At 30.9% G+C, this 18243-nt stretch overlaps 1 protein-coding gene across 3 annotated transcripts in view; it reads right to left on the bottom strand.

The window, feature by feature from the left end:
- Window positions 1-18243, bottom strand: part of nuf (rab11 family-interacting protein nuf) — a 77603-nt gene that overhangs the window by 37953 nt on the left and 21407 nt on the right. The window contains exons 2-6 of one of the 3 annotated variants that reach the window (XM_089701383.1): window positions 13709-13760; window positions 6452-6549; window positions 4994-5112; window positions 3451-3534; window positions 1952-1996 (exon numbers count right to left, since the gene is read on the bottom strand). In XM_089701383.1, coding sequence (XP_089557509.1) covers window positions 1952-1996; window positions 3451-3534; window positions 4994-5112; window positions 6452-6526 — 323 coding nt within the window. In that variant the 5' untranslated portion in view covers window positions 6527-6549; window positions 13709-13760. Of the gene's footprint in view, window positions 1-1951; window positions 1997-3450; window positions 3535-4993; window positions 5113-6451; window positions 6550-8591; window positions 8944-13708; window positions 13761-18243 lie in introns of those variants that run through there. The other 2 variants (XM_089701381.1, XM_089701382.1) reach the window with 2 other exon arrangements.

Here is an 18243-nt window from a genome sequence, read left to right on the forward strand (position 1 = left end):
GATTCAAATTATTATCATATGATGAGAAATGCTTCACTGTATATAGTGCAAATTGTTTGTGAATAAATTTTACATTAATTAATGAATAGAAGCAAACTTTATAATTTTTGTACACCATTTTTATTGTTCTTTTTGTTCTTAGGTACTTGTGAAAAATAAAACAGGAGTCTACTATAGTCTTTTTGTAAGTACATAAAACTACTGATAATATTATAATACAATTTAAAACTTTCATTAAAAATCATACCTTAGGTATTATTTATTTACTTTGTTAACTAAGTTTGAAATTACAAAGCCTATGTACAAAGCATTTCAGTCCCGTTAATCGGTTTACTATTAATTAGAGTAATGAACGGTACCTTGCTAGTGCAGGTCAGCTAGGGTATGAATGGAGGGAACTATACGGTTAAAATATCAAATTGGTACAATAATTATTATAAACCAGCTTTCCGCCCGCGGCTTCGCCCGCGTTTTCAAAGACAAACCCGCATAGCTCCTGTTCCCGGGGGATTTCCAGGATAAAACCAGGATAGGTTTTATCCTGGAAATCCCCCGGAATGTGTTAATCCAAGTTTTCGTGAAAGAGTAACAAACATACACACCTACACATACATCCATCCTCACAAACTTTCGCATTTGTAATATTAGTAAGGTAAGATTTTTTGCACATACATAGCGAATGAAAAAGGGATTTTTTGAATTAGGTTTTTTTTATTAAAAAGTCTTATGTAATAGATGTTTGGTGTAATAAATTATTTATGTCGTATCAGGTAACTATTTACTAATCTGTGAACTGTGATAAAGGTATTCTTCATAGAAATTATTATCCCTATATAGTTTTTTGGTCCATGTCCCCTATACATATTCTAATACTGTAATGAAAGATTTCAATTAAAGGTGTGAATTAAACATATTTTCGTTTTGAACAAGATTCGTGTCAATTGCTCTTGGGCTAGTTTATCAGCTGAGATCATAACAAAGCTGTAAAATGCATCCGCCGTAGATAACATTTTTAAATTACATGTTTTGAAACATTTTGTGACTGTCACAAAATATTCACTAACCATTTTCATCTTAAACATAAAGGTACAATACTGAATTATTTCTGAAGCGAATTATTTGGTTTTTTTCACATTTTTAAACACTAGCCGCTCCGCGCGGTTTCACCCTCGTGGCTCCTCTCCTGTTGGTCGTAGCGTGATGGTATATAGCCTATAGCCTTCCTCGATAAATGATGAATCTAACACCGAAAGAATTTTTCAAATCGGACCAGTAGTTCCCGAGATTAGCGCGTTCAAACAAACAAACAAACTCTTCAGCTTTATAATATTAGTATAGATGTACAGATACTGCAGTACGCACGCTACGCGCGATAATATATTATTTTAGTGAAAAATATCATAACAAAAGTTCTATTATAAATGAGAACTACATAGAACCACATAGAACAAAGGAAAATTAATGTAATTGTAAAACGGCGGTTTTGAATAGAAGCCGAAATGAAGTTTTGGATTTTGACTTTCACTGGTCAGTATCACGTAATAATAATTATATTACACAATAGTCTTCTCAGAGAAGCTATTTAAGGCACTTAAATTTCTTCTTAGACTCCAACCACAAAGTCAAAAGTCAAATGTTTTGTGTAGGTATGAACTTTAAACAGTGTAGTCACTAGTCAGATAAGTACCATAATTATTATTATATACATATGTTTTGTATCTAACAGTTATAAAAAAGTGGCGCAAATTCCAGATTTAAAAAATGTTCAGTGAACTAAGAAAATTATAAAAAAATAAATAATATGTACACACGCAAAAATCTCATTAGGAATAAAAACCTATAGCGTTACTTATAATAATAAATAGCAATAAAAATATAGACAGCCAAAAACGTCGATAAAAGCTATTTTACAAAACATTTAAAAATAAATAAATAAAATAAAAAAGCTTACTGTCTCATGGATCCCCATCGGCGATGCGGAAGATTCTCTTGGTGGCTATGAAAGGAACAAAACAGAAAATAAGCAAAAAATAGCATACAAACATAAAATTATAAAACAAAACGCTACAAAATAAAATAAACTAAAATAAACAAGCTCAATATTTGTATGGAATATTTAATGAAACAATAAAATAATTTTGGGATTTTTTTGTCTGCCTTGTTCTAATCTCACTTCTTCAACCTAAATGACAATATTTACAAATCAAAACCATCATATTTTTCAATTTTCAACACTCAAAATACCTGAACCATATTTTTCTGAACATAAAAAGTTACTCCATATTACAAAAATAATTCATTTATTGTAGATATTTTTAATTTCTATATCTAACTTTAGATGTCGTTGTAATGCGATGTTTGTGGCTTACCTTCAGAACATGTTTGTTCACATGCCTTCCTTTCGCATGTTATTAATATAGAATATTTACAAACGAGGCTAGTTGATTGCATTGGTCAATGTAAAAATATGTTTTTGATGAACGCAGATATAAGTAGTTCATATATACAAATACGATGTGTATTGGCTAAACTTATTGAGATGTAAATGATATAATAAGTTACATTATTTTCATTTACTTTTTATATTTTCTTGTAAATACCTAAAGACAATAAATATTTTTTGTAAATTTTTGGAGGAGGAATAAAGTTCCATAACAACGTTCCATACCTTATATTATATATAGTATATACAAATACGTATTGCATTCTGGAATTATGGAATGTTTCGAAAAAAATTTTAGGATAGATATTGTCTATCATCTGACTGTGAATGTGATAAAAATATTGTAATTATAATCGGTCTTGATCACCAACGGTCAAAATACTAAAAATAAATACACTATTTTCAAGGTTTAAAATAAGTGAACATTATTTTTATTTCTCACCGATTTGCTGACATAAACATTACGAAGAGTTAACTGTCGTGGGATTCAATTGTACTGTTATTTTGTGTAAACCAACATTTATGAGTCATTTGAATAATTGTGGGAATTTAGTCCTTTAAGAATATAAAGTGGGCTTATTTATTTTGTGTAACCTATTTAGTCTGGCGCAGATAATGATCTTCATTTGTAGAACTTGTATTCAGCATATATTTAAGGTATCTACCTACCTAGTATGCTATATGCATCTATAAATATACGTATATTTTGATAAGAGTTAAGTTTAGTCTCACATTTTGAGACTAAAATCAATTTCTGAATATAGGATGCCCTTATCGTATAGGTAAAAGCTTGTTTTCGAACAAACTTAAAACCTAGGTATTTAATTTCGCTCAATTAGTTCGAAGTTTTTATATCTAGAACTAATGAATTTTACATCCCGTACCTTCAAAATGTCTATATATATATTATACACAAAATGTACATAATAATAAAAATAAATTCGAAAGGTAGCTTTTACAGGAAAATAATATGTACAGTTATTCACTAAAAGGGCATGGTGACAAACCTAGGTGGTGTCCGCCTCAAGCTGGTTCTTGTCCAAGAATGCCGATTTAAAGGATTGCCTGGACTTCTTGTTCCATTTTCCGTTCTGCAAAAAAATAAATAAATTTTTTAGTAGCGCGAATATTAATGGCGAAAATAAATAGGTGCTTCTGGTGCTAATGGTTTTATCAGCAATTAGAAGCCTTATTAGAACTTCATTGTATTGTTAACCGATTTAAGGAAGGATATTATTTTATTCGATCATCGATTTCGAGATAAGCATAGAATTATTAAGAATTAGTTAAGAAGATAAATGCGTACACGGTTATAAAATAGTTATGTACTAAAAAGTTTGACTATACTTTCCCTTTCCGATTAATTCTGCTAAAATAAAATAGAGAGTAGAGAAATTGAACAGAAATGAATACGCAAAGAAAGCTAATTAAGTACGGATTATTAATAAATACCGGTTAATTAATATTACAGTCTACATTAAAATATAATCATCAAAACAGTTTACCCAATAAAAATGTAACTAACACACATGAAAAAACCTACAGTCTAATTGTGAACCTCTTTTTTTGAAGTCGACTAATAAAAAAGTTCAAATACACGAATATTACCAAACACCTTATTCTGTTCAAAAGATCCGTGTCTGTTTATAGTTTGGTAGACCCAAAATATAGAGACATCATAGAAAGTTGTAAAAAGACTATAAAAATACTTTTTATGGCGCCTTTATTACCTAATTCTGCAACAAATGTTTATTTTATGTTACAAAGACGACAGATGTTTCATAATAGTTATACTATGTTGAATTATTTTTATTTTAGGTAGAATGATGATTCCGTCTATTTTAGCTAATCCCTACTAATATTATAAATGCGAAAGTAACTCTGTCTGTCTGTCTGTCTGTTACGCTTTCCCGCTTAAACCTCTCAACCGATTTTGATGAAATTTGGCACAGACAATCTTTAGACCCTGAGAAAGAACATAGGCTACCTTTTATCAAAACACCACGCGGAAGAAGCCGCGGGCGGAAGCTAGTTGAATATATTGCAATAGTTTTTATGAATTTTGTAAAAACAACTTCAATAAAAGCTTATTTCACATATACCTAGTAAACGTCTTTATTTCCAGTTAAACTTGATTCATCAGGCATTTAATTGCTTTTATTTATATTGCTTTCGGAAACATAGCAATATCCTGCGCATATAACGGTAAGACATGACATAAATTTGTATTGTACTTGTATTCGGTGGAATAATTTTCTATAAGGTCATTGTTAAAAAAATGTATTTAATACAATAAGAATTATCTTACAGATCGTATTTTATTTAGGTTAGTTAAGTTAATACCAATACGATTTTTAAATACCTATAATCTTAAATATTGTTTATTAAGTATTTTTTTATTATATCAATTAGTATATCTCTGACGCCGATTAACGTAATCTAAATTAATTTTTGTGTATCTAATTGGTTGTTATTGACAAAATATAAGTAGGTATTGGTAAAAATACGTAACAAGAGTACCTAGAACAACAATTTGTAGTGAATACTAACGTGTTGTTAGGTGCGTCGCCATCAGCTTCTCCATAACACTCGAAATTCTCTGCATCTGATATTGAGTTACCGGGACTGGAGTCTGCCGTGTTCTCTGCTTGGCTTGCTTCTGTTCCATTCTGAAATAAAATAAAATAAGAATTTTAAACAATTTTCATTTTTTTCCACGCTCAGAAAACTTTTGGAGCTTCAAAGTTTGTAACAGATGATACATTGTGTTCTTTTTCTGTGATTGACATGAATAAAACACATTGAATGTTTAGTAGATTAACCTAGAATTCACAAATAATCATGCTCTGTTTAATTTGATTTTGAAAAGAAGCGTCTAATTATTACTCAAATAACGTAAGTTCAGGTGGAGCTTCTAAAAGCTTTGAATAGTAACAAAAACACATACAGTCAGTATGTACAATGTACATGTAATGAATCATGCCTTTTTTAATGAACTGCCTACAACTAGTAATCTAGGACGACTACACTACTTGACCTTATTTTTATTTACATAATACTTTTTTGTTACGGATCTGTATGGTATACCTTTTTTAAGCTGCTGAATGTTAATTGTAGCACTATTAGCATTATTAATAAAATAAACTAATTAAATCTTTGTAATATAATTGAACATGATTGATGTCTTTTATAATATTTATTTATGAAAGTATGATAATATATTTCAAATTTCTAGCAAAATTCAGAAACTTAAGTATTGTCACGGCTGAACGACGAAGTATTGTAATTTTTATCTAAGTGCTAACAGACCTTCATAGTTCTTATAATATAAGCATATGAACTAAGGTCAGTTCAAAATAATGATACACAAATAATGGTGATTGTACGTTACAAATTACTGTAACAAAAAAAAATATTATTTGTATACAAAAAGAATCAAAAGACTGAATGAAAATGTCATCAATGTTTTGATATTGGACGCTCGTGCCAAGAATCTTTAATTAGATTTAGCTGCAAATAACGTTCGCGGAAAATAATAAGTAAAAATAAACCTGTTTGTTTTCATACATAGTAATATATTCCAATAATATAATCAAATGATGAACATATCATTGGAGCAGAAGGAACTACGCGTTACTTCCATAAAACTTAACACTTTTGGAATTTTATAGCATGTCAATTGTCAACACGTTGATGTCATTATTTTGGATTGCGTTTCCTATCCACTTACTAAATAAACACGTTTATTATAAAGCATGAATTAAATAAAGTTATTCGCTACTTTCTCTATGTGCGAATGATATAGAAATGCTTATCATCATTTTTAAAAGAGTACAAAATGAAAAGTTATTAACTTAACTCACATTCTCAGCTATATCAGCTATATATTCATTTGTTAGCATCATTCAATATTCATATACAGCTTCTTAACCTTATTTTTCATTACAATTTTTTTTATATAATTAAGTAGTTTAATATTCTCTTTAAAATTATATAATTGTCATCTACCTGTAGTTTCCGTGCATGGTTTCCTGGTGAAGACCGCGGTGACTTCGTCCTCTGGAAAACACTCGGCGCCATCATCACAGCCACTGGCACCTTCGATTCTGAAATAAGATACAAAATTAATTAATATGAGACCAAAGGAATGTTAAACGAAAGATAGGAAAAACGTTTTGGCTTTGTTAATTAAATATCTGAGATAAATGACATCAAAAAGGAGCATTTCCGGATACTAAAAGAGACTATAGAGATATAAATACTAGTTGTAACACAACTGGCACTTTCTTTTAATACAATAAAGTTTTTAACTTTTTAATTATCGTCAACAGAGTTATATCTATTGAGAATATTTTATCATTGCGTTACTTTATTGTTCTCTGCAGAGCACTATTTGCTGATAACATATCTTCATTATCTTGTTCAGTGTCTCGATGATAATTTAATTATCTCATTAATGGCTCATACATGTTAACTGTAATATTATTTATATGTACACATCTGTGTTACTTGAATTAACGATAATTGCAATTTCACTTGTAATAAAGACATGCTCTGAAACACTTCATAGTTCGCATTCTTAATATTTATGAGATTTTGGTGAGATGAACTGATTTAGAGGGAATTATGTGATAGAGGAAGCAGGAAATATTTTGTGAATGTTAGGAACATTACATTCTACTTACTCAAGTATACTTATAATTATGGAAAATCTTACGATTTCATTACTAGATAAATTAGGAGTAGGTTAACAAAATAGTATATGGCTAACTAAAAGTATTATCGTGTACCTAGGTCCTAAAAGTAATTGCAAATAATGAAAAATATGAGAATCCTTAAATATTGTTCCTTCATTACAGAAAAATGTATCTGAACAAGACACGCAAATTTTTGTGTTCTTAAAAATATTAGTCCGGGATACATCGCCCATTTTTGCAAGTGATTACTATCAAGCTAATTTTTCGTGAGTAGCTTTATTTTGATGAGATGCCCAATAATTTCATGTACGAAACTCTCGATTGTGGTAGCTTACAGAGGTAACAAGGATAAAAATTTTTGATTTGACGGTTCTCAAATATTTATTACGCAATTTGTAGGACAATATGTCTGTTGAATTATATAAGTATTAAATAAGTGAAAATAAAAAAATCAGCTGGTTAGTAATCATTTATGATGACTTCGTTATCGATACACATTGAAAAGGGGGACTCTTTGATCAAACCATAGATTTTGTAGGACAAATATTTTTTCGAATAATTTAGATAATTATCTTGAGATTGAACAAAAAAAACATTCAGTTAGTAATTAATATTTGAGAACCATCAAATCAAAATATTTTATCCTTGTTTCCTCTGGTAGCTACCACAATCGAGAGTTTTGTACATGAAATTATTGGGCATCTTATTAAAATAAAGCTACTCACGAAAAATTAGCTTGATAGTAATCACTTGCAAAAATGGGCGATGTATCCCGGACTATATTTGCATTGCCAAAAAATAACTACACTGAATTATCTTGTGTGTCACGGGAAAAGTGAAAATAAACTTGTAGATAATGAATTATTTGTCTTATTATTCGAGTGTTTATTGACATTATCAATGATAAATGTTACTATGTTAAGGATGATGTAATACTATATTATCTTTCATGGGAAGTCTTGAAGAATCTCTAATGCATTATCGATTGCTATCGGAATCGTATATAGGTCAGAGCAATAAACACATTCTTCATAGTCTCTTGTATTCTTCTTCATATACAAGGTTTTACATTCATGTTCTGTTTGTACAATATGTTTTATGAGTTTTGATGAGCTTTTAAATTGTGCATTTAATAAAATATTATCAACATGTTTTCATTACAATATTCTACTTCTTCAATATTTAAAATTTGACTTTAGATTGATTTGAATTTTGGTTTAAAAACTCAATTGATGATCACTGGTTTTTATGATGGGTACCTAATTAAAAAGACAACTCAAAAGTGGTCGCTGAAATAAATTTTTCTAAGCTTCGCAAAATTCATTTAATCATGTTTAGTGTCCTACTATATAATTTAATCAGGGCTATAACTATTAAAAAGGTAGGTACAGGTAAGAATTATGAAATCAAGCCAATGGACTTTGTATTCTTTAGGAAAAACGAATGCTAACCATAGACAATACGATACAGCAGTTGATAGCAGATCCCCAGCAGCTTCGCAAGTAGCACCAGCCCCCTCCACCAGGCCTCCAGACCATTTACTTCTGTTCCCTCTGCTTCACGTAACAACACTATTACTTTGGACATTGATGTCATTGGTTCACTTCTTTGTTTCTTTTAGTTTTAGGATGTGGATTGTATGCTTAGAGATTGTATTTAGTTTTTGGTATAGTTCCCTTGATTTGATGTTTGTTTTGATTTAAATGCACTTTTGTTATTAGAACTTGATTTAAGTTGCATTAATAGAATGAAAACTGATATCAAAGCAAATGATTATATTTCGTTAGCTAAGTTTCATTTTAATTTATATTTTATTAACATTTTAATAATTGTTGTATACGCCTGCATTATGGCCAATTCAGTTTATGAAATAATTATTGACGTACTTCTAAAGTAAATTGTATTAATTGAGTCATTACTGGTGTGTCTAATAAATAAATAAATATACATCTAAGGCGACCTACTTCTATCAGAATTCTAATTGGAGACCTATCCTTCATATTTGTAGTTCTTACTTCCTTGATCCAGTTTGCAAGTTTTCACTAGGTATGTCGGATATATACTTCAACGATCCTTGGACTATCGAACGACCAAATCCATTCCATATCGAATAAAAGAAATACTATTTTAACACTCAGTTGTAATCAATTCAAAGGTATTGATAAGGAAATGGTGTTAACAGGTCTCGCTCAGCTGCGACTGGTACGACTATGCGAAGTTAATGCAATTGGTTTTTTGCTTCATTGTATTTACATTCATTCCGATTTGCTTGATGAGCAATGTTTTATACATGTTCTGTTAACAACTGGGTTAGAAATGTAAGATTAAGACATACCATACGTATTGATTGTATGGTATTTCACCGATCAAGCGTCAAGCGAGGGACGAATAATTTACATTGCAAGCGTTTGATGTGAAGGAATTTTAATATTATACTGTCTGTTAGAAATATGTAAAATGTATGTGATGACTCATTTTTTTAAAGTGACGAGTAAGATTTTGAATATGGCTAATTCGTCCATTTCGTATTAAGATTTTAATCTACGTGTAGGTGTGATGTAGTGACGTCAGCAGTTTTTCATCTTCTGTTAAAATAAACATACTATTAAATCATTGCCGTATCTGCAGACATTGTTTAAAAAACAAAAGCATTCATAATAGCCACACATGCAAAGAAGTTATAAGGCTAACCTAGCAAGGTCGTAGTTAAATTTGCTAGTTGTGTAACCTGTATACGAGTAGGTAGTATGGCAAATGATTGGTTTAAAAGCGGTGCAACGCTTCACGCTCTCTGCACAAATATCTTAAGAGCCCTTTGTACTGAAAGTTTAGGCATTTTAGGCACTGAGATGGCTCGTGCCCGCGTTGCGCAGGAGCCGGCGCGGCATGAACTCCGGTGACCTATGAAGGCGGGTGATTATGCCACAGTATAAATAAATCAGTAGTTCGATTTTATTTGCTATCGTAGGAATGTTGTTGATATATAAATTTACTACTTATCCTATACCATTAAACGAGCAATATTTGCATATTTATATATTTGTTTGTATATATACAGTGTGGAAATTTTCGATGTGCCCTGAATGGAAAGTACTTGAAATACTAGGGATAGCAAATTTTTCTGAAAGGAAACATTCCTTTTTCAAATTTTATTTTATTATTCAAATCGATAGAAACAATATAAATGATAATTTATTGTTAATTTCTCGTAAAAATTTTTTGGTCTATTTTATACATACATTTAAAGTTTAAAATGAAACTCTCGTTCTGGATACATTAATTTATTTTCTTCTGAAAATATTGGTAATAATAATTAAAAGTAAAACAAATAAAAAAGGCAAAATAATAATTGAATATAAGTATGTAATAAGTAAGTTAGTGTATTCTGAATTTTTGAAAATCTTTGAATGCAGTTCTATTTCTTTTTAAAAATAAAGGAAATTTGCTATCTCCAGTATTTCTAGTACTTTCACCCAGGGCCCATCGAAAATTTCCACACTGTATTTACAAACAAATATATTAATATGCAAATATTGTTCGTTTAATAGTATAGAATAAGAAGTTAATTTATATTTACAACAATAATCCTAGGATAACTAACAAAATCAAACTACTGATTTATTTATACCGTGACATGCTCGCCGTTTTACTCGCCGCTCGGTTCTAATACGCGAACGGCGACTGCAACGTGGTCGGGAGCAAAACTAGCACAGGTCCTCCCTCGATAACGTCCGGCTGGACTCTGGCTGCACTGACGTGGTGCGCGCGAGTCGCATTTTACGTATTATATTTTATATAGAAAAAAATAAGGGCTAAATTAAAAATCTATCCAAAAATTTCCCTGTAAAACCTGATTAGTAAATGAAATGTAAAATTTTCATAAACATAGCGTTCCCCTAATTCTCATAAAACTGATTATGCTTTTAAAATCGATGTTACTTCTGATTTTTTTTTGATCGAGTCAAATGTTTAATATTGTGTTTTTATCCAAAAAAGTCACTAGATCAAACGTTTATCTGTGCTATATATTTTTTTAGGATTTTAAATATGATGATTTCTATCCAAAAACCATGATTTAGAAACATACATTTCGGAGCAGGGCCCCTTAAGAAAGGTGCACTGTTGCACCTATTGGCGTTTCGACATATTGCAAAGTGATGCCTTGATAAAGCTTATAATTATTTTACAAATGTTAGAGGCACCTTACGGAAACGAGTTGCGATATCATGTTAAATTAAAATTTAGATGCAAGTTGATAATCAATTTATAGAATGCGTAATCTTGATTTGTGAATTTGTGATTAGATCTACCGCACATTCATTTATACTAGGAAGGTCCTCAAGTGTTCTCAAACCTTATTTAGCCATAGCAGTTTTATTTTTTACGGCGTTAGGTTTTGTAAATTAATTAATTTAAATACAAATTAACCAATATGTCAATATAATTCATTTTTAAACACGTACTTTATATATAGGTATACGAATGACCTTCATTTAGTCTAAATTGAAGTGAACCAAGAATTGTTCGCTCACACCAACATCACGTTAATCAGCATGGAATGTAGTCATCGAACGAGCTATGTCAAACCGGTAGCTCGTCTTATCTACATTCCAACTTCGCAAACTTTCCTACTTTCTTTCCGTCTTTTCCGTATTTAGCGAAAGAAACTGAATTACATTTCGAAGGACATCACTAATCATTCCATTTTTAAATTTTGACGTTATCTAATTTCCTATCTGTATTAGGTGTTTAAGTACCACAGACAACTTTCACTACTTTTTTCTACTTTTTTTTTCACACTTGCATATGCATTTTGTTTTTTAATATATTAGAGGGGCCAAGACCGGCTGGTCCCGATCACCGGCACGAACTGACAGCCCTGTTGCAGTACCGGCTTATGCAATAGCTAATATTACGGTATTATCGATAAAAACTTGTTATTTTATAGATACTGTTGCAAATAACGGAGTGGACAAAGAAAATGCATCTGATTTTAAATGAGATTTTCATTTCAACTCATTGTTAATGTTAAATAGGCATTTCTCGATTACTTGATTGACTGTTTCGAAAAAGCACTTCGATTGAAAATGTTTTCCGGTGTTTAATATTGAACTAAACTGTTATTCTGAATTAAAGTACCTATAAAGCTAAGTCAATTTTTAAACTTCAATGAGGAATGTTTATAAATATACGAACAATCTTGATAAACTTTTCTTAATACATGTGATATTTAATAACTCATCAACTATTTTCTGACACAGCTACAGTTACTACGCATAATAATCAAAGCCACTTTCTTCGTTAATTAGCAAAAAAGTGTATTGTATTATGTAAATTTAGTAACAATATAATAAAATAAAGATCAAACAAGAAAGTGTTTAACGTCAAATACTTTCACGAGAGAAATTATTTTAGCATCGGACCAGATAATTGTTTTACGTGTGATATTGAAAGTGCTCGAGACACGAACATAAATCAATCTCAGTCTAGCCGATAGTGTTTTCTTAATTAAATAATCGTATTATCATTCGCCACAAATTCTAAAATCTGAATTAAGAAAAGGCAAATAATCCATTCAAATTATAACATACCTACCTATAGCTATATGATGAACGGTCGGTATTCTAATATTCATATATCATACTAAAAATAGAGAAATTATCTACTAATTTAAAGTAACGGTATTTAAAAAGCCATTATACGATTTACGCATGTACTCCCGCAGTATTATAGATTTTAAATTTTTAACATATCGAGAATTACCCATTCTCGATATGATAAAAATGCGTGGATAATTAGCGACCACTGACATTGTAAAACATAAAAATCTTAAGAGTACTAAGAAGGAAATGATTCACAAATTAGTTATACAAGCTTGAAAAACTAAGTTTCGTCGGATCGATTGCAGCGGGATCGTCGACCTCAGTTGCATAAGTGATGCTATGGGAAACTGTTGTAATGCTTTTTTCGTTGCTAATTATTCTTTGTTCAAAACCGTGAGGTGCCATATTTCACACACATTTGCGGTTTTATGATTACTATCTTTTTATATGTAGGTTAATTTGAATAGTATAATGCTGCAATAATTACGTTGTGTGTAGCAAAATTAAAGTCTTCATAAAACTTCGCAGTTTGCAAAATAAAGAAGGCAAGCTAATATGAATGATAAATAAATTCAATGAAACAAATTATTTTGTCCTAAATACTACAGGACATAAGGCATTAAATACGTTTTATCATAAAAAAAGACAAGAAGCTACGAATATAAATAAATAAATAAATAAATATTATAGGACATTATTACACAAATCGACCTAGTCCCACAGTAAGCTCAAAGGCTTGTGTTGTGGGTACTAGGCGACGATAAATATAATATTATAAATACATATATAGATAATAACACCCAGACCCAAGAACAAAATATAATTGAGTTCATCACACAAATATTTGCCCTGACCGGGGATCGAACCCGGGACCGTCGGCTCAGTAGGCAGTTGCTTTACCACTGCGCCAACCGCGTCGTCAAAAATATAATTATAAATAGGTTAATTTAATTAAGATCTCTTACCTCAATCGATGTTTTGAAGTGTTGTAGACTGTAGATACGTTGAATGTGGAATCTGCAAAGATAGAAAAGAAATTTAGAATCATTTTAGTTTAGCTTTAAAAAAATGAGGTTTGAACAGTGTTTGTGGTGATTATGTCTTTATAGTTAATACCAATGAATAATGTGATTTACAATTTCGTAACGTTGTGGACGATTTCACTCGATTCGAGTCACGAATCTCGGTTCAGTGGTCGATCTAACTCGTGCGTTTAACTTGGCCTTTGTTGCTTAAATACTGTTGAAATGTAACTTAATTTTAATGATATTAATTGTTAACTATGGCTTTTAAATTTACATTTTTGCGAAAATGTTCGGCATATTACATAATATATATGATGATTGTTCCTTTAACTCCTCGAGGAGCATAGGGCATCAGTAAACTTTTTCCAGTCACGTCGATTTTGGGCTTTTGCTTTGACTTCTTATTCTTGCCACATAATATATATATAGTATAATATAATTGTAAATAAATAAAAATATATACTACATAATACATAATATAATCTAATGCGTTTATAGTTAAAAAGAATGTCATAAAACTCGAATAATGATTGATATATTATATGCATCATATCATGATCACATCTGTTCCATTTATTGATTTTATTTACGAGCAGAAAGTTCATAAACCTGAAAGAAAGCTTTATTTATTAAAACTAAAATTCATTTGTATTATTTCTCAAATGTTAACAATGTAATTGCTTAGATTAGAAAAGTACATATCTGAACTTAATTTGACTCAAATACCTGCATCGTTCTTTTAGGCCAATACCTATACCTAAGAAAAATCTGTATAAAAAAAGCGTCGATTAATTTCCATTCAGAAAAGCTTCTATCATGAAAATAAGACAAATTATATTACATATTATAAATTTCGTTGTACATTGCACAGCCGCACAGGTAATCATACTCAGATACAATAATGTCGTGATAGGTCAACAACACACTACAGCATTTCAATAATAATACATATTAGACCTTTTTACAGTAATTCCATAGACAATAGAGCCCAAAAGAAGTAGAAATGTAGGTGTGGACGTTCCATCGGTGGCACATTTTACGGTCGAAGGAACAGTTTCGCTGGCAACACTCGCTAGTCGCTCTGATTCGCTGGACTGAACCAAGTTTTTGTTCTTATATGGACCACAGATGAGAAATGACCATAGATATATGACTAGCATTGTATGACGTTAATTATTGTATTAAAAATGTTCTTTGATATAAAGAAAAGTATAGACAAGTATCGATATGATTAGTGATTACTGGAAGACCTAATGTTTTTAATAACAGTTTTCCAAAGTGAATTAAGTTCTTAAAACTTCGTATTTTTACCGCTTGGAACTGCATTTTATAGATAACTAGCTTCCGCCCAAGACTTTGTACATGCATCCCCGTTTTTCCCCGTTCCCGCAAGAATTTCGGGAAATCCTTTCTTAGCGGATGCCTACGTCCTAACATCTACCTGCATGCCAAATTTCAGCCCGATACGTCCAGTGGTTTGGGCTGTGCGTTGATAGATCACTATATCAGTCACCTTTGAGTTTTATATATTTTATAGATAAAGAGTGCTTCGAGAAAATGCTTGAAGCTTTTGCTTTTTACACTTTGAATTGTTAAATTCTAAAATATGAATGCGTCATCTTCTACCGACATTCCTTTTAAGGTTTAAAGTGTATAGACGGATATAACATAATATGTATTATATTATATTAGTCATCGACAGCAGTAATATGACCTCAAGCACAGAATAATGACTAGTAGCTACCTCAAGTGACAATCGTATCTTAACAGCTGTTATAGGCTAATATTATTTGTATTTTTCAACCTTCGAGTTAAATTAGAATTGGCATTTTATTGTGTAGGTGAAATAAAAGACTTTATGTAAAGGTTTTGTGTGAAAACTATAGGGAAGTAGATAATATTTAAACTACGCCTTGACTAAGTAATAAAGTGAGTCGTGGTTTTGCTGCAGTGATGTACAATTGAACACAAAGTTACCGAATGAGGATATGCTTTCTTTGTAAAAAAGTGGAATAAAGAATATAATACAAGCACAAACAATCAACTTCGCAAATAACTGTCAAATTATGAATAAATTTCCGATGTTACCTCTAAAGTCTAAAGCTAATCAATTACAGCCTTATGTAGTTTGCTACTGAGGTTCCATTTTAATTATGATCCTTAAGCCAATTATTTCATTACTTTCTATATTTTATTTTTCTTAATCTGTCGGTGTAATCTTTAGAATTATCCTAAGTATTACATACCAAATGATCTAAGATATCCCTAACAGACAGTAGGACGCCTCAGGCCAATAATAGCTTGAATTTATAGTACACTTATATGTGCGGGCATTTCTTGTAAATTACAAGTCAAGAAACTGGCATTGCGCCAAAAGTGGACGCGGATGGACTTCGAATGAAAAATAATAGAACAAAGAGAATACTATGAATTTTTTTGCAAGGAATATAGATTGTGCGATGAAACTTTAATATAACTTTATCGTAGGAAAATATTCGTCGATAAATGAGAAGCTAGAATGTATCTTCAGTCTTCATATAATATATACATCTGGCATATAATATAAATAATAAAAAACACAATATTCTGTCTTCAATGCGTTATTAAAGTAAACGAAATTTATCAAATACGGATTCTGACGAAATCAGCGTGCGAATAGCTGAAATAGCATCTGAAATAAAACCATAGCGCATGTTTGTAAAAGTAGCCCTCTCATAGTGGTTGCATTTGTAAATAATCTGTTAAAATCCATCGGTGATTTTGTAACTTTATACTGGACAATTTGTTCAATATCACTTAATCTTTTCGTGATTTTAAGTTATATAGGTACTGGATATTATTGTATTTGTAGCATCTTTATTCTATAGAATTCGAAAGCGGCCGTTAACCCGTCGATCAATAAATTTGTGGGCAAACGGAAGCTCATGTCCCTTTAGTTACCCTTTGAAGTCTACGTTGCATGCAAACCTCAATTCTAGGTCAAAGCCTGTGTCGCGACCGTGTCATATTTCATTCAAAAGATGCTCTACTAATGCGGTTTTATGTAGCATTGTGTAAAAATACAAGCGCTATTAAGTTACGAGACTTTTCAAAAGAAAGATTTATGAGTTTTCATATTATGTATTAACTTGTTTTTAATTTTAGCCGATGATAATGTTACGGATCAGTGGAATATAGGCAGTAAACAGAATAATGTCGTGAGTAATATCATATCGGTTATTTTAATTAAAACAATAACGTGGAATAATGTTCATGAAACCGGTATGAAGACATTATTTATGTGCATGCTAAAGATATTAATTATTATTATTTATTTCCATTTAAGCTGTGAGCAAATGATATTACATATATTACTCAACAACATCTCAATTCTCAATGAATGGTAGATCTTGGCAATTGGCATGTCTTGAAAATGTCACGTTACATTTTTGTAAGTGATTTGGCACGTTTGTATTCGACAAATGACGTCATTAAAGCGCGTCACACACGGTGAAGATACTATAATATTTTATCTTAAGATACTGTAATATTTTATATTACAGTATCTTAAGGTATCCTTTATCAGCGTTCTAACCATCATTTTTCTTTTTTCATTGCGTACTAAGACCCCTGTAGAACCGCCATCCTGTTACAAATGACCCGAAATTTTGTGGGAATTTTGTAGTATATCTTCACCGTTTACGTTCGATTCATGACATCAAGGTTTGTTAATGACTTTCAATATTTAGGAGACAAAAATAAATCATTACCTACGAGAGACGAATATTTATCCAACGATAAAGATCAGATGCACTAACAATAATAAAATAGTCAACATCAAATATTATGGTTTAATATTATGGCTTCAATATTTGACATCCGCCGTGGTGTTAGGAAATTCCTTTATTGGACACTGACAATTTATATCGATTCGATTTGTGTGGTGTGTGGTTTTGTCGCATTTGAAATCGTACGCATTAGTTAATTCTTGTACCTACATAGTGAATTTTAGAAATTATGCTGTACAAGTAGGTACAGTAAAGTGTACATAAAGTAAACGAATATAATATCTACTACCTATTAACTATTTCTACTACCTATCTGTAATGTATTTGTGGTATCTATACTCTCGTAAAATTTACGACTTTCAATCTCTTCTACTGTAACTGCACTTTATTTACATAATCACATAGTACTACGTACAATGCGTAGGACCATACCCGCGTAGGTTGAACTACAGGCAATGATTCACCAAGTTTCATAAACGTGTAATACAATCTTCATAATCTACTTATTTACGCATATACAAATTACAAATAGTTGTTTATCTACCAGACGTGATTGCCGAAACATCTGCTAATCCATTTACGGACTTGATATGTTTTCTCTTGCACGCTCTAACCAGTGTGACTTAGATGTACTAATACTCTTTAGAGGTTGATGTATAAGCGTATTAACTATTCAGTGGCATTAGTAATATACGAGTAATGTGTAAA

The sequence above is a fragment of the Colias philodice genome, chromosome 12 (assembly GCF_061535455.1).
Source record: "Colias philodice isolate Cphi_HAF_F1 chromosome 12, ilColPhil1 Martin Lab GWU primary, whole genome shotgun sequence".
NCBI classification, from domain to species: Eukaryota; Metazoa; Arthropoda; class Insecta; order Lepidoptera; family Pieridae; genus Colias; species Colias philodice.